This window comes from Indicator indicator, chromosome 23 (genome assembly GCF_027791375.1).
Source record: "Indicator indicator isolate 239-I01 chromosome 23, UM_Iind_1.1, whole genome shotgun sequence".
Taxonomy (NCBI): Eukaryota; Metazoa; Chordata; class Aves; order Piciformes; family Indicatoridae; genus Indicator; species Indicator indicator.
This window is the reverse complement of record NC_072032.1, coordinates 11,823,158-11,844,337: the sequence shown is the minus strand read 5'-3', so window position 1 is coordinate 11,844,337 and position 21,180 is coordinate 11,823,158. Positions and strand designations below refer to the sequence as shown.

At 35.8% G+C, this 21,180-nt stretch overlaps 1 protein-coding gene across 4 annotated transcripts in view; it reads right to left on the bottom strand.

Annotated features, from left to right (window-relative positions):
- CPEB2 (cytoplasmic polyadenylation element binding protein 2) overlaps nucleotides 1–21,180 on the bottom strand; it is a 45,464-nt gene that overhangs the window by 11,189 nt on the left and 13,095 nt on the right. For 2 of the 4 annotated variants that reach the window (XM_054391522.1, XM_054391524.1), the window contains exons 3-7: nucleotides 18,780–18,870; nucleotides 11,625–11,675; nucleotides 5,318–5,341; nucleotides 1,932–2,102; nucleotides 994–1,083 (exon numbers count right to left, since the gene is read on the bottom strand). In XM_054391522.1, the coding sequence (XP_054247497.1) occupies nucleotides 994–1,083; nucleotides 1,932–2,102; nucleotides 5,318–5,341; nucleotides 11,625–11,675; nucleotides 18,780–18,870 (427 nt within the window). The remainder of the gene's footprint in view (nucleotides 1–993; nucleotides 1,084–1,931; nucleotides 2,103–5,317; nucleotides 5,342–11,624; nucleotides 11,676–18,779; nucleotides 18,871–21,180) is intronic. The other 2 variants (XM_054391525.1, XM_054391523.1) reach the window with 1 other exon arrangement.

Below are 21,180 nucleotides of genomic sequence, written 5' to 3'. Positions count from 1 at the left end.
ATGCCAGAATCCAATTCCCCTTCAGGTTAGAATAAATTACATCTTCCCTCTTCTATCTATTCATCACAGACTCTATGAGATGCATGTTCCTCAAATCGTTCCTCAGGAATTTCTCTTGGTAATTTACAGAGAGAGCTACACTCTATAGGATAATCAAATTTAACTTGACAGTATCTTTGTGTATCACGCTGACAATCAAAAGAGCCAAAGCCTTAGAATTTCCATGGAGTGTTTACGAATACTACTCAATATTTTCAATTCCATTTCTCACTCATTAGAGGACCCATCTGGGACAGTATTTCTGTCTTTCCTTAACATAAATGGTCAAATAAATAAATGAAAAATCAAGTTTATACAGGCACTATACCTACTTTTGTCACTTCCAGGGAAGGAATGAATTCCTGCATTCTCTACAAAATGAATACCCTCTGCCTTGATTCTGTATCTGGATTGGATTTTTGCTTTTATTTTATAAGTATCAATATGTGATTGTACAAGAACAGAGCTATGCTCCATAATTAATGTACAGAATAGCTTTTCTAACACTTTGTAAGCGATATTAAAAAAAAAACCTAGTCTAACAGCAACACTAGAACTAGTTAAAAAACAGTATTTCATCTTTTATTTAAAGATAATCAGTGCCTCAGTTGAAGTTCACATTCTAAAACTGAAATACACATAACATTGATTATCTTGATCAGATACCCAAATGTATCTTCTGAATCCTGCCTGGAACTTGCCATGAAAATTTTATCTAACATTTAGTCAGTTTTTGAAACTGTGTAGAAATGCAAATACAGAAGTCCAGCACAGACTGGAACACTGGACTAAAACAACACTTTCAGATTTTAGACATGGTATGCAAGAAACCATGTTTGAACAATGCATTAAAATCATAGAATGAAACTGTTCACAGAGACTGTAGATTATACTCTTTGAACAAAGATGAGTTTCCCAGAGCAAGATTTTCTCCCAGTGACAGGTCTCTCTTACCTTTTGGTGGAAAATAGGACTTGCTTTCTGCTTTGTGAGGCCAGTCTACTACCAAAGGTCCAAATCGTCTGAAGCTAGCAGTAATTTCATCTAAAACCAGATATAATAGGGGCAATTAAAACAGATGATAGAAAACAATGGAAAAGTGCTGTCAAGCAAAGATCTTTGTTTGTAGGAAAGGCTGGCATTTCATGGAAATAAAAGAAAATAATTTCTAACTTTAATGAAAAAACTTAAACTGACACATCTTCCAAACTGTTAATATTTACAGAATATATTTCTAGTAGATTTAAGCTTAGGTTTATTTTTTATTGCTTAGTAACAAGAGCACTTCAGAAGCACATGGGTGACTAAGGGCAGTGGTGGAGACTGGTGTGGTACTTCCTTAAATTCAGAATTTGGTTTAAACACAATTGAAACAATTTACTGTTTAGTCATGTACAGTTCAGAACATCACAAGGTGCTCTGCTGCTTGACCTTCTTCTGCCTTACTTTCTCTGCTTACGAACAGGAATAATATTAACCTTTCTAAATCACTTCTGAGATCTTCAGGTAATAGTGAAATAGAATTTGAAATTCAATTATGAATAGAAGTTTTCTACGAACAGAGAATAAAGCAGGCACAGCCAGAGGACACTATGAAGGGCTCAGAGGTATTTGAAAAGGATATGCAGGCTAAGCAGGAACACAAATTCCAGGCATCACATGCAAGCCTACTACCTGCAAGTGCCGACTCAGAAACAGCTGAACCATCTCAAAAACAAAGGAGATAGAGGGCATCAAATAATATTAAGCTCAACATATCCCTCAGCTCTCATGACAAAGATATATAGTTGTAGCCTCTTATACCACAACATTCTTTTGATGGGTGGATTATTTCTACTACTCCATTTAGGACTTTCAAAATCTCTTTCTCTCTCTCTCCCCAGGCACCTCACCTTCATCAATATCTGGTGGAAGACCTCCAACAAACACCTTCCGAGAAAAGCGCTCAATTCGTTCTCCGTTCTGGTGAGCTGAATAGCAGGTAGGTGAATTCAAGACTCCAACTTGATCACTATGACCATCATCCAGCAAACCATCATCTATTGGGAAGAGGGAAGAACGGCCTTGAAAGGAAAAGATAATAACACGCATTAAAATAATTTTGCACAGGTACATGATTCTGTAATTTCAAGGAATAAGAAACAGCAGTCTGGAAAGTAAGAACAAAACCAGCAAAGTATTAGGAAAATAGGCATTAGTTTAATGAAAAATTAAGAAAGTGAAAAATGTATTCAGCTTCAAAAAGGAACCTCAAGACTGCAAGATGGCATTGCTGTAAGCATAATACTTCATACTACATGACACTGTAATTACTGCATCTAGCACGACAGCAATTCATTTATAAAGGGTCTTATGAGGAGATCACATTAAGGGCTGCTTAAGTGAGTTTCACTAGTTAGTCTTTGCTTTATCTTCAAGTTCAGTTGGTAACTTTCATCACCTGAATGACTTCTGCATGTCTAAAAATTTTATACTTTAATTGAACAGAGTGAAACAGAAAAAACAGGTACACAGAAGTTTCAAACAATTATGCTGGTAATGTAAGAACAGATTTTGTTTCTAAGAAAGCAAAAGAGAATTTTAATAAATGTGCAAGTTGAAACACTTGAAAAGTGAGTCACAGAGTTGATTTATTCTTCTTCTCTCAATTTTACCACAGTTTTGGAGGGAAGCCTTTTTGTGGTTCCTAACACGTAGCAATCTGCAGTAAGATTACAGACACCCTGGAAAGCAAGTGTAGAATCTAAGAAGTTCACAGGATGGCTTGACAAATGCAAACAAACCAGTCAGAAGAGATGTATAGAAAGCAGGAAAGAGTGAAAACATGCTGATTCTGTTCCACTTATTTCCCCCTTATTTCATATTTACAAATTTTAAGAGAACTCCAAACCAAAAAGACTCAGAAGGCCAGGATAAGGATCTTAGCTGATTCAAACTTCCATTGCTGTAGATTAGCAAGATAAAAATTAATGACAGTTTCAAATACGGAAGAGTGTCTTTTGAGAGCAATAAGCCCTAAAAGAAATATTCTGAAACAAATACCCCACATCATATTTTCTTCTGAAGTGCAATTTTTCCTGATTCACTCATTTTTAAAAACAATTATTAATTCATTCAACTGCTTTCCAAAACCTAGCAAACAAAAATGAAAACCCTCAACCTAGCACACTTCTGGAAAGCAAGCTCATTTTACATCTTAAAGAGCCAACCTCTTCCAGCTTCACCCGCTGCAAATCCATAGGCAGAAGCAGTAGGTCCCTGACAACAGTCTGCTGTACCTTAACTGTGAGCCATAAGCTGTCTACAGCTTTTGTCCCCTCTCAGGGGAATACTACCAGGAAAGCCCTGCAGGAACACCTAGAATCATGGAATTGTTTTGGTTCACAAGATTCACAAAATAAAAAGCAGGACCACAGGACTGTACTAAATAAGAAACACTGGAACAACACCTCTGTGGTAGCATTTCACATTTAAGTAGGCACCTGATGAAGAGGAGTACAGCAAATGCAGAAAACTGCAGCAGGCTCCTCTTTTCCATTAAGAATGGAGATACTTGTGTTTGGGAATATGACTAGTAGGGAGAAAGTGATGGCATCCTTGACTGCTATCATCAGGATGCATTCAACAGCAACAGTAACAGATCAGCAGAGTGCCTTTAAAAGTGGAAGCATGTAGCTGGTGCTCAATGAGGAAGACAAGTGAGGAAGGAAGGGAGAAACTTAACACAGTTGGAAGAAGCAGCCAGGCAGATTCTTACTGGTAAGATTTGGTTACAGGATTGAGAAAGTGGGATGTAACAATTGATTTCTGAATTACTGATGTGAATGATGGGGATAATGGAGATGTTACCATAGTGACAATGAAAGGTAAAAGTGGCTAAAGGAAGAAATAAGACCCAGATTGGAGGAACTTGCAGAAAACTGCAGAACTGGAGATTTTAAGATTTTCACTAATACATGAGTTATTCATAACATCTTAAAATCTAAAATTACTGTAATTCAGCTGGGTTACCTCTATAAAAAGCACATAGAAGTGCTCTTTACCTCTGCAAGTCTCTACACTGTCAAAGAAAAGCATGCTTCTGTGTTTCTCTGAAAGTACTTCTTAGACAATGTCAATTTACATCATACACAACTATACAGGGCAGAAAAAATAGTAAAACATTAAGTCTCAAAACATTTTTTCTACCAACAAACCCACGTTACATCTAAGAACAGCAGCAATCTAAGGCTATCTTCCCAGTACAAATTAAACTACCAGATCATATTCTGAAGTGATACTGGAGAGACCAGTTTTACTTTAATATGAGTAAAGGTTTGCTAAAAGCATTGTAGCTCCTCAGAGAGCTATGATGACATAGAGGAATTGGATTTACACAATTAGAGTTACATGCTCTGTATGAGTCCTAATACTTTCTTCTCCCTTCTCTTTGCTTTTAAATGTCTCTCAGATGAAAAGAGCAAAAAGCTAATTTCCTAGGCTTTTCCATTTCTCAGAATGTCTGTGAACTAAGGATAAGCCATTTAAAACACTTGTTTCTTTTTGGTTTCTGACAGTGAAAAGAAGTACAATCTGCCAGGAATCATCACAACACAATTGTACTGTTACAAAGACAGACGACGATGTAGATCAGCATTCTTCTCTGCATTAGGGCTACCAAGCAGTCAGTCATGCATGAACGCAGAAATCAAGAGAGACACAGGAACTTATGTGTATGTTGTGGATACTGGAAGCTACAGAAGATCTTGAAGTTTTTGCTGCACACTTTACACAGTCTCTGTTACAACAGCAGGTTGCATCCTCATAGTTGAACTAGTATAGTTTTTCCAAGGTCAGTGAGCGTATATTGACTTGTACTATGAAAATGTCTTTGCTCTAAAAGGTTTTCTACTAGACTTCTTGCTAAGGTTATGAAAGGCTTTTAGTTTTTACTCTGTACACTACCACTGCTATAGAAGCAAGGAAAGATGAGTTAGAACAACTAGCAAACTGCATACTTTTAAAGGGAGCAACAACTGCAAGCAGTAGCCATTAGCATTAACTAAATTATGATTAGAACTACAGTGCTTTAACCGATTAAAGGATTTATAATTAAAACCCTAAAAAGAGATCAATGATCACAACAATCCAGACTGCACCCCTCCTTCCCTCCATCTTTCCCAAACTAAGATAACATGCAGATAAGCATTTATAATCAACAGTCTGGATTAATTAATCGTAATGATCAGTACCAGCTCAATCAGAATTAATTGTACTGTAACAAACAGAAGTGAATTACCTCGTCTTCGCCCATAACTCCTCGCTGCATGCAAACAAAGGACAAATTGTAAAATGTCAAGCAACTACATGGTGCCCACATATGAAAATATTTAAGATAGAAAGAACTATGTGGGTAAGAGATAAGTAAAAATCTGCATCGGTACTTGTTACTGGTAACTGTAGAAGAGAATGCATGAAACTGAAGTCTCACTTAAACACCATCCTACTTTACTACTAAATTCATGTTAGTACCAGCTGTAAAGAACATACTTCAAAATACTTCAACCCTTCTTTTTGACTTGGTTTAACTTCACGTCAATCATGGATACATAAACTACGGCAACTTTTAAATTCATCCTCACAAATGTGGTTCATATCTTACACAAGTGTCTATTTAAGACACAGGGAACTCAAATTGTCAAAAGGAAAACATTACTTTAAAAAGCATGCAGCAAGTATAAAATTAATCACAGAAACATCCTGGTCCATGGAACAGTTTGTACAGTCCTTTGCAGTGACAATACAAATGCTATAAGCTGTGACCTTCTTTTTCCATGAAAAGACCTAGCAGAAAATTAACCGCAAGGTTTTGTTTGAAACAAAAGACTCCTTGTGGCAGCAAACAAAATCAGGGCACAAGTCACAAGAAATAGCATTGTATCAAAAACACTGCACAAAGGCAAAGCAACGATTTCTGACAGACTGCAAGTAAATCCAAGATTTTCCTAACTTCTGAGTTTTGCAAGACTCTTAAAGAGATCATGCTTATAGCCACAGTTCAGAAGACCATACTGATTGCTGCTCTGCCTGAAGGCTAGGAAACTCAAAATAGACAGATTACTAATACAAAAACTATTAAGCTGTGTGCAATTTCTTAGTTACATTTACACAGAGTATTTTGTATTTCTGTTACATCAACTTAGTATCTGATCAAGATGACTTTAATAATTACAGGACTGAAGTTAGCTATCCAAATGGAAAATATTATTATTATTATTATTAATCATAATGTTCTAGCAACATTAATGAACAAAGACTGCTGTGTCTCAGCATTAATGTTTTAATTTTACTAGGACTCCATACATACATCTCTCCAAAATAGTACTGTCGTTCTTGTTCCGAAATATGTACAACCTTATACACCCAGTGACACATAAATGTCTTTCACCATTCCATTCTTGCATTATTAAATCTTTATATCCTGGTGCCTCCCATTTGCATGGGATTTTTCAAAGGTTTTAGTGAATAATTTTTTAGAATTTGCTGTCTTGATTTCTTAGAATCATAGAATCATCTTCCCACCAGGAATTCAGTGGATCGCTTATGGAATTCTGAAAAACACTCTCCTTGACATTTTCTCCCTTAAACTGTTCACTTTTTTTACATGGCAGTCATCATATTCCTACCCAACTTGCATTGAACTCACTTTCAATTTTGTTGTATTTCATCTGAAAGAATTACTACTGATGAGGACAGTCCTTTGCTTGAAGTTTTTCGGATTCTCCAACTTTCTGCTAGTAGGACAAAGCAGAAACCTTCGCTTTTCAAAAAAGAGAGCTGGGTATCTAACCAAGTAGAAACACCTAAATTCATCCTATTAAAATGGAATCCACAAACCAGAATGTGTTCTTCTGTGCCATTAGTTCTCTCATTAGTTGCTGCTGAACTTGTTTTCCTGTGAAGTCAGGCGCTTGCAAGACATGCAGTTCTGTGTCAGCGTGTACAAATCTCCCCTGACTCTTGGCCAGTGACTCCCACACAGCCTTAGCAGTAGCATCACTAAGCCTTTCTCTAACATCCTGTCCACCTTCTTGTTCTCTCCCCCAAATAAAACTAGAGTAACCAGGAATACTTCAAGTGCAGCACATCCATAGGAATGACTTCAGTGCCATGTTCTCTTTCAAAGACTAATATATATATGTATATTAACAACGATCCTTTGGTACAAGTCTCAGTAATATTTACCCTCTTCTGCTCCTTTCTGCCCACCAAACCAGCTCAAGCTTTTTTCTTGTATTTTCATAGTTAAGACAAGTTGATATATGTTAAAATATTTCATTACAGAACATTTTCTTTTTGCGTTTAAAAATAAACAGCAAGTACAAGAAGAAACACAAATGGGTTATTAAAATTCTAAAAAACTCCAATGCAATTCAACTTAAAAGGAAGGTTGTTGCCATATTTTATATATACAAATGGACATTACAATGATGTACTGAAGTTAACTTAATTCTTTGCTTCAGCAAAACAATGAGATAAAACCTGGGAAAGTAACTGTACTTGATGCTGTCACACTTTGTTTACTTGTATTTCAAAACCCCTTCCTAAAGTCCTGTTCATTCATATTGCAAACTGGTTTGGCCAGTGATTTTCTGCCATTTTGCTTCTAGACAGATGTGATCATTAGTATCAGAATGTCTGGTTTTGCAAAACTTGTTATTACAACAACAACCACCAAAGAAAATATTAAACTTATTCCTTCTTTCCTTAACCTGCTCAATGAATAAGTTATACAGAAATATTTTTTTTAGTTTTTAGTCTGTAAACTGGGAATCTTCATCAGCCAAAAACTCTGAAAGATTTCAAATGATTGAGGAAGTACAAGAGGTACACTTTTATTCTAGAAAACACAAATTAGGCAACATGTACAGAAGTAAAATTATGCCAAATAAAATGAAGGCAAAAAATGCTGGAATCTTCCAATACATACAACAAAGACTTTCCCTTACACTCAAAAACTTCTGTTTCTATATACCTGAAGCTGCATATTAGTAAGGCTTAAACCTGTTAAGAAAAAGTTAATATTCCCCCTTTCTGCAAGCTTAAATCAGCTCAGAGGCAGAAATATGAGAAACAGAGGTAAATACACTTCTTTGTGCACATTCACCTAACATCAAGACGAAAGACATATTACTTTGTAGATCATGTGAGCAATGCTATCACACAGATAGTAAATGTATCGTTCTATTTTATTCAGACACGTAATTCAAATACATACCAGAGATCAAATATGTACATATTTGAATAATTCAACTGAATGACTGAGCTGAATTCAAAATATGATGTTGTGTATTAGGAAGAACTAATAGGCAAGCTTCCTGTATTCCAAGATAACTACGAAATTTATTATAGAAGATAAAATACTATTTGTCAGTAACATTTCTGATTTAATGACCAAATGATGACAGAGAAGCAATGAAGCCTTTTCCTTTAATACTTACTTATCATTTAAAGAAATCCATAAACAATTACAGCAAAAAGTTCCCAAGAGTCTAGACTAAAGAAGGTAGGTGTTTAATTCCCATTTTATTCTATTGTATTTGGGTGCCTAAATTATATTAAAATTTCTTTAGAAATCACATCTTTATAGATTTTAAAGCTGAAAGAAATTGTTATGACCATTCAGGTTCGGCACGAGTAACAGACTACAGAAACTCACTTAGCAATTCCTATAAAGGAAGTTTCATGACTTCTGTTTGAAGTAAAGCTTTTTTTTTCACCTGTAAGATGGAAAGTCTAATGCTCCCTTGCTAAGCTAATAAAAAAAAACATTCAATGCATTGAAACTGTGAAAGGGAAGAACCCTGTAATTGGGAAAAAAACACCCTGCACCCCAATAATTGGACTCTTGCATTACTACTTGCTACAAAAAGGTTCTAAGTCGACAATTAAAGTTGAACTCAGGTAAACCCATTCCAAAGTATTTCTTTTTTTTGACTTTTGAGAGATAACAGTCATTAAAAATGCATTGTTTTTTTTCTAGCTTGAGCTGAAACAGATATATAATTTATTAAAACACATTAATCATCTTTCCTTTGGTTAATTTCATTAATTTAAATACAGAAAAGTATAAATATTAATACTAGGTACAGTTCAGTAAGTACTCTTCAAATGAGCTGGAAAAGATCTATCATTTAAGAATTAAAAATAGCTAAAATTAAGTTTTATCTAGAAGTGCTTAGTTTTAAAAGGGTTGAGGAGTTCCAGCCTGGCTCATGCCAGAACGTTATTGGGATCTAGAGATATTAGTCCACTAAAATCAAGCCAAATGAAATCCAGTGAGGATCAAGATCTAGTGTTAATTATTAGTGTACACACAGTGGGTCCAGGATCCTTACAAATGTTAGTGCTTTACTTTAACAAAGGTCTACTATTCCTGCTCCTCCCTGTAGTAACTACCACTGATAATTAAGACATGAATATATGTCTGTGGATTACTAACTCTCCTCTTCCCTGTTCTTCCTTCCAAGGCACCAACCTCAGGGATACAGGAAATATCAAATCCACTTAAGTGGAGAAGGAAACTGAAGTCTACAACTTTATTAGCCCGTGTTCAAGCTGCAGTTTTGATTACTGCAACTTTGGAGGAAGATCCTCAATTCCTGCTAAGAAAGGTCATGCAGAGTCTGAGCAGCTGGAGCTTCCCAGAACCTACTCTCAGTGCTCCTGGTTCTTCGTCTGTAAGGAGCTGCAGTTCAGACACTCCAACCTAAGATGCCTCTGAACCATTTATATGATTGCCCTGGACTGCACTGATGGGTACATCAGACAATCCAGGTACACAGCAGAAAGCTTAAGTGTCTAAACCAAGGCTCTGTATTAAATTCTGAAGGGCACACCTAAAAATCAGGTGTTGCAGCACCTGCCTTTTAGATTCTCAAACATTACTTTTATCTCTCCTATTGAAGGTTGGAAATAATATTACAGCTTTTGAAGAGGACAGGAATTACATTAAGTGCTAGCTTCCAACTACAGTAGAAACCCCACCAGCATCAGTAACAAATATGATATTCTTCAGTGCATATTCTAGGTGTTTGGGATAGACTAGTACCAGTGAGAAGCATCTTTACAATGTCCATGCTAACAGCAAAGTTTTTTTTTCCCTAGATATTCTATAGAGTGATAATGTTTCTCACATGCTCTTTTAGTGCATAAAACTATAAAAATAACTTCCCACTCTAAGTAATAGAGAAAACAAAATTAGATGAATTTCTTACACTGACTGCATTGCAACACGTCACAATTGTTCATAAGATTGATTAGTTTTTAAAATCTTTCCATCTAACACTTCACTGTAAATCTGCAGATCATGACCACTGCACATACACTATATAAACAAACCAGCTTGCAGAATAGGTCTTACAGTTGCAGTTAAATACAGGAAGTTATCTGTCTTAAATGTTGTAACATCAAGCACATCAATATTCAAGGTACAGGAACCAAGATTATGGCCTGTTAGGACTAAACACTAATTTCATGTCAACAGGTAAGTAGCTATTTTTACTTCTCAAAATACTCCATTATCTTAAAGAACTATTCAGTCAATATCAAATGAGCCAATCCTTCAAATGTCTGTTGTGCAATACTTTTCTTAACTGGAACCTGGTATTTCCTTAAAATTTTAAACTCAGTGATACACAAGTTAAATTAGATACTTTATATTTTATATCCAATTGCACAAGTGTAAAGGAGTGCAGAGGAGTAAGGCAATAAAAAACCCAGAGCTCCTCAGAACCACAAACCCAAACTAACTGTTCTCATTGTGTTTTTCAGTCGTTAGGTCTTTACTGGTAATGTTTAGAACTATCAAGTCAATGACAAAAGTGTTCTTGCATCATGTAGAACAGCTTCTAATCTGGAGAAGTTGTAGTTTTTCTCAATGTAGAAAACATTTGTGTGCAACCCCCCTGATTTATTATTGACTTAGATGGATTACCAAGCTCTGCTTCCTTCTTTAGCCTTGAACAAAGGCTAAAGTTCATGCCTTCACTGAGTAGGAGATGTTCATGAAGTTTGACCTACTGGGAGAGGAACGTGAACATGAACTCTAGCTTCAGCATATTTTGCAGTTGGAAACATATTTGACAAAGCCAGTTCCAAAAACACCTCCAAAAAAGAAATGTTATTTCACATAAGTGTAAAATAAAGTGTAAAAATAAAGTCCATAGTTCACCTTTTATTTATACAAGATAGAAAACCACACCTTTGTCTTTTTTTCTGGCTGTCTTTTCTAATTCCTGTTTCTGTATAAAAGATTTCAAGATCTTAGGAGTACATGCTACTGGTTTGCTTGAGAACAACAATAACAAAAAAGAACAGTGCATTGTTATGAGCATTTCAGATTTCAAATAAGCTAGATATAATGAAAGGCTGTTGCAAGATTAGCTCTTGCCATTCAACTCTGAAAAATGGCAACAGTCCCATCAGTGTTGAAGACTGGAGGCAAGTAATTCAGTAACAGAATATAATAGTAGAATTTTGTACCAACATGTCAGATTTAAGCTAAGCTAGAGATAATTAGAAACTGTTAGAAGATTAGCACTTACCATTTAACATCAGAAGATTGTCAGTCCCTGGATGTGGATAACTCAAGCGACCTTAAGAGAAAACAAAAAACCCCAAAGAACAAAACAGAACAGATGCAGAGGGTTTAGCTATTATGCTAGAAAAAGTAATGAAAATTCACTGCTTAGAATTTAAATATAAACTATATTTCCAGTTTTCCTAAGGGAAATAAAGAGCTAATATTTAACTCCAAGCACATTAACCAACAATACCCTTGACCCAAGTTAAAGCTGACAAGAACAGACTTCTTAACCTTAATTCTCTGGTCATAAGATCTGCAATGTGCTTTGGGATCAGCTCCAATAGGATAAAGCCACTTTTTGTTTCATGACACCCAGAAATAGTGCTGACTACTTTAGTTTTCTCTTCCACAGTGACTGTGAATAACTATACTATGCACATTGCTTAACAGAATGGCACTTCTACAGTTTACTGCTTCTCTACTGAATCCATTTAAAAAAAATCACGTTATTAGGAGTTAAGGCATTAAAATTTTATCAACCAGTTTATGACTCTGTCTTGGTGTATTACATACAACCACTATATGTAATATTCCTGGCAAAACTAGAGGACTGGTTTATCTACAGAATTAACAAAATTCAGTGTTTTTTATATTGAACAAAAATTACTTGAAAACCTCGTATCCTGACATTAAAATTTTTCAAGTACTCTTTTTTACTACACTGCTGAAAGTCAGACTTTAATAGTTAAATGAATGGTTTAAAATACACAACTGAAGTGTCTATTCACTACAAATTGCTTTTTATTAAAGGAGACATTTTCTATTTACAGGAAGCTGCAAACATACCAGTAGTGCACGCTGACCTAGAGAGACATTTACAATAGCTGCTGTGTTTGGAAGAAGTGTGCTTTAATGTACAAAAAAATACATTTCTTTCCATCTTGCTATTCAAACATGCTTGCTTGTAATCTGTAAGCATATATTTAAAAATACTGTAACTTAAACATTTTAAGCTTTTGAAGGAAACAAGATTTTTTATGAAGGAATAAAGAAGAATCCACTCAGGTTTAAAGGGCAATAGATACGCAGATGGCCATCGAGATGTAAGTATTAGTAAGACACTGTCATACCCTATTAAGGCTCACTCTTTCTAAAAAGAAATGCAGGGTAAATAAAAAGGGGGGGGGGGGGGGAGAAGAAGAAAACTTAATCAGCAATCTATATAGTAAGGTTGCCTAACCATTCCTATCACACTTTGTAGATGTTCTTTCCTCTCTGCTGTTGGTAAACCCATGCAATAGCAGCAAGACTGGAAATTTCTCATAATAGTAGTCCTGTGTCCCAAGGGCACATCTGGGGTTAAATACCGCTTCCTTTTTTTTTCTTTTGCTGAAAGTCTCCAAGTAACAGGGTTTAAGTTTTGCTCTTCACCTTTAAGAAACCAACATGGTAATTTTCTACCCAAAAATGTAGAAAAAGATACACATTATGAACTTTTACACTCCAACCAGTGAGATTAAAGTCATTTAGGATATTTTATTCAGCCTTATTATTTACAGGCATTGTGGCAAAGAGATTTTTATGCAGCCACGTACTACTTATCTTCCCACAGATATCATTATTATAAGAATGGATGGTATCAGAACACCTGCAGATTAAGTAGAAACTATTTCCTCTTCTGGAATTGGAAAGTGTGGACAAAGTGGTGAAAGGCAAGGGCAGCCTCCTGGAAAAGGACAGATGAATGCTGCTACAGAAAAAGAGGTCGCATTTAAGGCATAGGAGGAAAGAAACAGAAGACCATCAGTGTCAACATCTGGTGAGAAAAATTCTTACAAGATAGTAAATTCTGGATTTACAGCTCTGGTTGTGCAGTCTTTTGTTTTTTTGACCCCCTATAGTTTCCAAAATAAGATGCATCTGAAACACAAGTACCAAACTAAAAAAAGTTGAAATAATAAACTCTTGTTATATATACAACACTCATTAAGTGATGGGGGGAGAGTGCCCTAGGGAGCAAGGCCACTACTGCAGGTTTAAACTATGGATCTCACAAACACAAAGAAACCCAATCTTGCTGTGTTACAGAGATGAATTTGCTTGCTCAGATAATGACTGACTTGAGGGTTAGAAAGGAATGAGTAACAGCATTCAGCACATGTACAGCTTCTGATACTTCTTTTAACTCTTATTTATATGTTGACTTCAATTAAGTCATACTTCCTATTATTGCATTCTGGTGAACTTAAGATTTGTGTTTTATACCTTGTCTAGTACTTGGTCTTACAAATTTAAAGCCACTTTTGACACAGAAGGCTTGCAGTCACTGCTATTTGTTATGTTAACTTCTTACCCCTCAGATTAAGCTGCTGAAGCAAAATGCAGTGTTTCTAGGCTGTCCACCTGAATTCACTGATATTGATAAGTTCGGAACACTTCATGCATGGAACTGGGAGTAAGGTCAGTCTTATACAGAGCTCAGATTACACTATTTCTTACACATTATTCTAGCTGAATGGACATACTAATTTATTAAGCCTCACTTAAAATACAGAAGTTGGGAGCACCATCTTGTAACAATTTACTTTGTTTCTATCACTTATTTCTTTCAGGCAGCTGTTTTCACTGCACTTTGTTGGATGCATTTCAAAAAACTAAAGTACCATTTTAAGAATTGTCCTCACCACAAATGCTATCTAATCCAACCCTACTTCATGACAGTAATCTAGAACTGTATAAACCATTCAATAGCTATTTAGACATTCTAGCAATTCCAGGGGCCTTTGCCTCCTTAAAAGTTTTAGTAATACATAAAGATATTTTACTAGTTTAAATTCTACTACAAATTACTTGGACAATAACTAATATTTAAATAATAGACATACAGCATCCCTGAGAAATGAGGACTCACCACTTCACTGAACTGTCTACAGAACTTAGCTTAACTGCACTCAAAATCGGTAACATGTTGCTCTCTGGCATAAACACAGTGCCAAATATGAACAGTACTGTATCATGAAGTATCATGTTACAGGAATTTTCTCTGAGTAAACCCAAAGTTGTCACTTCATCATATTACCACTAATTAGAAATTCTTGTGCATTAACGGCTAAATTCAAAATAGCATCGCTAAGGAGAAGCCAGCATGTCTCACATTTCTCATGCAGCTAGAGTTCTGTTAAATTTAGCCCCCTTTTCCATATCTAAATGTGATTAAGTGAACGACAGAAAAAAAATTATAAGCTTGCAAATAAATTCTGGAGGGCCAGTTTACCCACTAAATTGGGTTAGAAGCCTTGCTAAACCAAACCCATGAGGAAGGAGTAACAAACTTAACTTTTGTTACATTTCTGAAATCTCATGTTACTTATATAGGCAACAGAAATTTCAGGGTTTTTGGAAAGCAGCTTCTGAGCATACAGATGTAGTTGTGCTTACTCACTTCTCATCTCAAGGCAAATTCATGTCTACTTTTGGAAATGCCTACTTTTTATTTCTATTTAAGTGAACTGTTGGAGGCATCTCCATACATTAAAACATTTGGAATGGATTTAAGAATAATGACAGCTTTGAACACTGCTGACTCACAGTTTCACAACTTTGCTATTTCATGTTTACTCCCCCCTCCCTTTTTAAAATAAATCTGGAACAGTTAAATGAAGACTGAGAATTACAAATTCCTTTCTCATCTTCCATATTTTTTTCAAGGGATCTCCTGACTGGAAGAGAAAAAGCTTCCAAGTTAAGCTTTTCTCAAACTACTTTAACAGACCAGCGAATGGCTGAGGATTGCAGCAGCTTCAGAAAGGTCAGATTTTGAAATCTGTATAGTTAGGCCTACAGCACAAAACCATGTCTGGACAACACCTAGTTACAGAAAGCCTGGATACTACACTTTCAATGCTTGTGTAAGAATTATGTAAGACATAATGAGGCCAAACGTATTGTCTCTGATAGTCAATCTATTTAGGCAAATCAGTCTGTCACTCTTAAATACATTCTTTTATCACCAAAGGTTTCTATGACAGGAAGAGAAAACAATCTGTATGTACAATTTTAAAGCCTTTTATATGACTAAGAGGGAAGTTGTTCCTTCCATACATTTTTTGATCAGTCTCACACAAACTCTTTTCTGCGTGTAATTTGTATTACTCTGGAAATAACTGCATAACTTTAAACCTTACAGCTTCATAACACAAAATATAGAACAAATTTCTTTGAAAACAAAAGTTACCATATGCAAAGAGAAAATATTCTCAGTGGTGCTGCTGAGTCACCAATGCTTTTCACTTCACTGAAAGTGCATCAGCAGGTTGCTTTTGAAAGAAAGATGTCTTACACCTAGAGAGCTCAATTAAATCAATTTAAAGGGAAAATAAAACCCAGACAGAGCAATACAGACTTCTAAAGTGCATCATTTTCCCCACAGATACAGGAAATAATAGTGTTTGCACAACCTTTCTAAAAAATGTTTGCCACTCACAAACAAGAAGAGAACTTCAAAATAAGATTAACGTTCTCTCTTTTTACTCCTGCTAATATATCTGCAGCTAATTAAGATTCAGTATTATCTTACAACTAGCTTGCAGAGCTCTAAGTCAGAAAACAGAAATGAACTGCAAATCAGGTAAGCACCAATACTCTTGCCTTACAACAAAAGTCCTTGAATTATATGAAAAATATCAGTCATTACTTTAAAGATATTTAAATAATGTTTAATAAATACTATTAAATCCCCTGCTCCTCAATTTTAATACATATTCCATGCAAAATACTTCATTTTTCCAAGTTGTTTCCATATGCTGTTTTAACCCAAAGCTGTTTGCTTTCCTGTTTATGAAATCTATATATGATGTCTTGATATCAAGAAGCAGGGGTATTTGAGGAAGGAGAGGGGGAAAAAAAACCTCCAAGTACAGAAGAGGTTTCAGGCTATAAATACTGGAATTTTTCTCTCAACAATATTTTTAAGGGTTCATAGAAGAATAAAAAGTGTATTTAAGAAGCATGATGTAAAAATTAGTTATTTTATTTTTTATTAATTTTAAGTTCAGGTTATATTCCATTGATTGAAAGGGGTAATCTTAAACATTACTTAATGTCTTACTATGAAAAACATTACAAGAAAACTGCGTGGGAAGGATCATTTTTAATGTGATCAACATTTCTGCTGCAGTGACTACTGAAGTCAAGCATGTATTCCTTATCAAGCTAGCTTGAAAAACTGTCCTATTGAAAGCTAAATATTATTTCTTTTGATAATGTCTGTAGTAATGACTGAACTTTGTCTAAGTGAAGCTGAAAGTATGCACATATAAACAATTTTTGGCAGGCATAACTTAGCTTTCAGTGAATCATATCTGAAATAAATTTTTTTCAAGTTCACGAAAGCAAAAGTGGTGAAATTTGACTTCCTTCTAAAATGGCTCTTGAAATGTCAAACTTAAAGCTGTGAGCTAGTACACATAGTGCCTGTTCTGCATTGTGCTTCAGAGTCTGAGACAAGATGCTTAGTCATACTCCAGATATTGTAAGCAGATAAATCCAAAACATGTGCTTAAAATTCCAGGGACTTTCACTTTACTGCTGTGGTCACATATAAAAGACATATTGTTTTAGTGTGCTTAGATGTACTTAAAAAATTGTTATAAAAGTATTCTCTAGTTACAAAATATTCCTCAATTACCACTAAGTATGTTATTCATTAATAACAAATATCAACAATATTCTTAATCCTGTGTATTCTGAAAGCATGATGGGTTCTTAAGTAAATGTCAGATTTTCAGTGGTGAAAAGAAAATCCATAGAGACTGAAATAACAAACTCTGTTTCATGACTTGCAGGAAAAAAAAGATAAAGTTGCTAGGAAATTACAGAAATGCCAACTAATGGTGACTAAACAGAGGATTAGAAAGGAACTAAAAGGTCATTCTAGGATGTGAGCTCTTCTACCCACTTTTAAGTCAGTAAGGAACATTTCTACTGCCTTACTGTTAATAATGTAGCTGTTTCAGCTAAAATAACAACTTGCAAAGAGGAAAAAAAATTCTTAATCAATCAATTTAAATAACAGCACACAATTACTCTATTTAAAGTCAGCTGGCGTGGGCATTGTTCTCTGGCACTCGAACAAAAAAATGGATTTCCTTTGACTACATGAGTATGTATGGCTTCCATCTGTCTTAGTTCAAACATAAAACTTAGATGAATTTTCACTCCAAGAGTTTGATGGTGAAACTGCTAAAAAAAAAAAAAAAATCCCTTAACCACGGACTGAAACCTTACACTCACATCCCTGAAAAGAACAGAATAACTATCAGAACTTCACAGAGTTTTTCAAAAGTGCGTGTGTATGACTCAATTCACTTAAGAACTCTTAAAGCCTTGTCTTGTCTTTTTTCTCTACTAGAAAATTATTATTGAAAATACAGTTTGCATCTCTTGTATCATAATAAAATATGAAGAATAAAAATGGGCCTTTCCTGTGTTTGCTGTGCCTCTGAAAACTCTTCTGCATGATAAAACCAAAATGCAAACAGCAGGACGGCAGGAGGACAGATCAACCACTTCCATTTGTCATAGCAGTGTGCATAGAAAAAAGTGAAGAAACTGACTGGTTTTCAGAAATGGACAAGGTACCAATGACAGCATATTGACACAAAAGATCTGCCTTCTCTAATTTTATGCCTTACAGTAGCTTTACCTGATGGTAGATTTGGGTTCAAATAACCAAAGAAGTATTACTCACCACCTGAGTGTGCCAAATTGAAGCAACAGTGCTTTGAAACAGGGATGGTGTAATTCATTACCTTGTCTTTGGTATACTCACAGGTTTCAACCCCTTTGTGTTACTCAGTAATGTTTTTACAACAGGCAAAATAGACAGAAAATTAATAATGGACTTAAATGATGCAATTATTAAAACTGGAAAGGAGGGAAAGATAGAGGGGAGAGGGAGAAAAACCTATGAAGAAACTAAATCTCAAGTTTTAAACTACTGTAAACCAAGGTATTCAACAAAATACAGCTCAAGATTGACTTTTCATGTGAGTTAAGAAAAGAATTCATTTGCTATTTTAATTGAACCTAGAATCTAAATTAGCAATCAGAATTAATCAGTATTAATATGCAGAATGGATGACCCTTTTTTTCTTAATTTAGCATAACAACATACCTTTAAGTGGATCATGCTCTGCTCTCATAATGTCAATAAGGGAGTTTTCCAAAGAGTGCATATTCAGACTGTCATACATTCTATTTCGATCCTAAAAGAGAACAAAATCCTTAGTATCGGAATACAAATTCTGTACTTAAACTTACAGGAAACTCAACAGGAAGACAAAGGTGCCTTATAAAGACTGTATGCTCAGACACTCTAGAGATGGACAACGATACAAAAGGTTAAGAAACCTGAATTTATTAACAGTAAGTTTAATAGCATCCCAATATAAAACTAGAGATGCAGAACTTCTGTGTAAGCACTTTGATAGCCTGTGGTTGCCCATCTCCTTCAGAAGAACTGCTTGAATCAGTTCTAGTGATCCACAGCACAGTTAAGCATTAAGCTGTTTAATGAAGAAGACTAATGTCTGTAAGAGCTCAATTTCATTTCATGTAGAAGTTAAATAGTGAATTAAGGAGGGGAACTACAAGACAAGGACAATCACCTCATATGAAAAATAGCATTTTCTTGGTGCTTGGCAAAGAACCTTGCATAGGCCCTGGGGCCTCTGCTGAGACTGCACTTCTGGCTTCTGAGTGACTAACCTGAGACCCTTTGTATACAAAGCCTTGTCACAAATGGTCAGTACTAAATGGTTAAAGGTTGGAAAAATACAGCTAAACTATGAAAAGAAAATGTCACAAAGACTACTAATACATTATCAACCTTACAGAGAACAAAATTTTTGGCACAGGAAGAATAAGAAGAGTTACCACAATGTCTTACAATTATTTTCACTAGAAGTAATAAAGATGGTAATAAATCATAAATGTTTTCACTGATTTTATGCTCAAATAAGATATTTTCTCCCATGTTTTCTAATACATTCAAGTTACAAGGAGGAAAAAAAAGATTACTTCTAACTTCCTTGGCTTTCCTGGGATACCTTCAGAGACTAAAATAGTTTGGGTAAAACCTTAATCTCTTCTACTCGCAAGGCTCCTGGCTGGGCTGTATTACACTTAAAAGAATCCTGTAATTACGAGTTAATTTTGTTGCTGTCTTCTCTCTGATTGCACTGTATTAACTCAGCAGAGTAGGGTATATCCACACAAGGGTACTGAGGGAGCCAGAACTGCTGAACAAGCCACTTTCCATCATTTTCCAGCATTTACAGCAGTCCTAACTGGTGAAGGCACAGCTGACTGGAGACTGGCAAATGTAATGCTCATCTAGAAGAAGGACCAGAAGAAGGATCCAGGGAACTACAGTCTTGTCAGTAACATTAATGCTTGGGAAGGTTATGGCATAGATCATCTTGATCATCACACATACAGGACAACCAAGTGATCTTTCCCAATCAGCATGGGTTTATGAAAGGCAAGTCCTGACTAACCTGATCTTCTAAGACAAGGTGACCTTCTTAGTGGATGAGAGAAAGGCTGTGGGTGTTGTCTACCTAGCCTTTAGCAAAGCTTTTGACACTCTTTCCTATACTATTCTCCTGGAGAAAATGGCTGCTCATGGCTTGGATGGGCACACATTTTGTTGAGTAAAGAACTGGTTGGATGGCTGGACCCAAAAAGCAGCAGTGAATGGAGTTAAATTCAGTTGGTGGCCAGTCACTAGTGGTGCTCTCCAGGGCTCAGTGTCACAGCCAGTAGTATAGCATCTTTATTGCTGATCTGGACAAGGCGATCAAAGGCATCCTTGGTTAAATGTGCAATGACTCCAAATGGAGTGGGAATGTTGATCTGCTGGAGGGTAAGAAGGCTCTACACAGGTATCTAGAGAGACTGGGTTGATGGGCTGAGGCCAACAGTATGAATTTCAACAAAGCCAAGTGCTGCATCTTATACAATCCCATCCAATGCTACAGGCTTGGGGAAATGTGGCTGGAAAGGTGTCTGATGGAAAAGGACTTGGGAGTATTGCTTGACAGCCAGCTGAACATGAGCCAGCAGTATCTGACCCACACTCACTGACTCTCCGTGACAGTTCAGCAGAACATAGAATAATTTCAAACTATGTCCCTCAGCAAGCAGGTATTCATCGTGTTTGGGAAGTGAAAAAGCAATCTCTGAAACAGAGGTTTTCTGTGAGTCAAGGTTTGTGACTTACTAACAGTTCTGCAAAACAAGGCATAATGAAACTAGAATTTAGTCTTTATTAGAAAGTTTAACCAACAATACATCAGGATGAAGAAGGAGAAGCATTTTTTCCAGCTCTCTCCACCTCACACAACTACAAAGAGCAATGGCTTCATGTTGGGTAAGCAATCTGCTATGTTCATTTGATTGGAAAATTTATTTTCTAAGATAATTTAAATGATAAATTAAAATAGGTTTCTCTTGTCTCCTCTCTGTCCCGGAGCAAATGCCACTGACACTTCCTGAGGCGACCTCCAACTAGG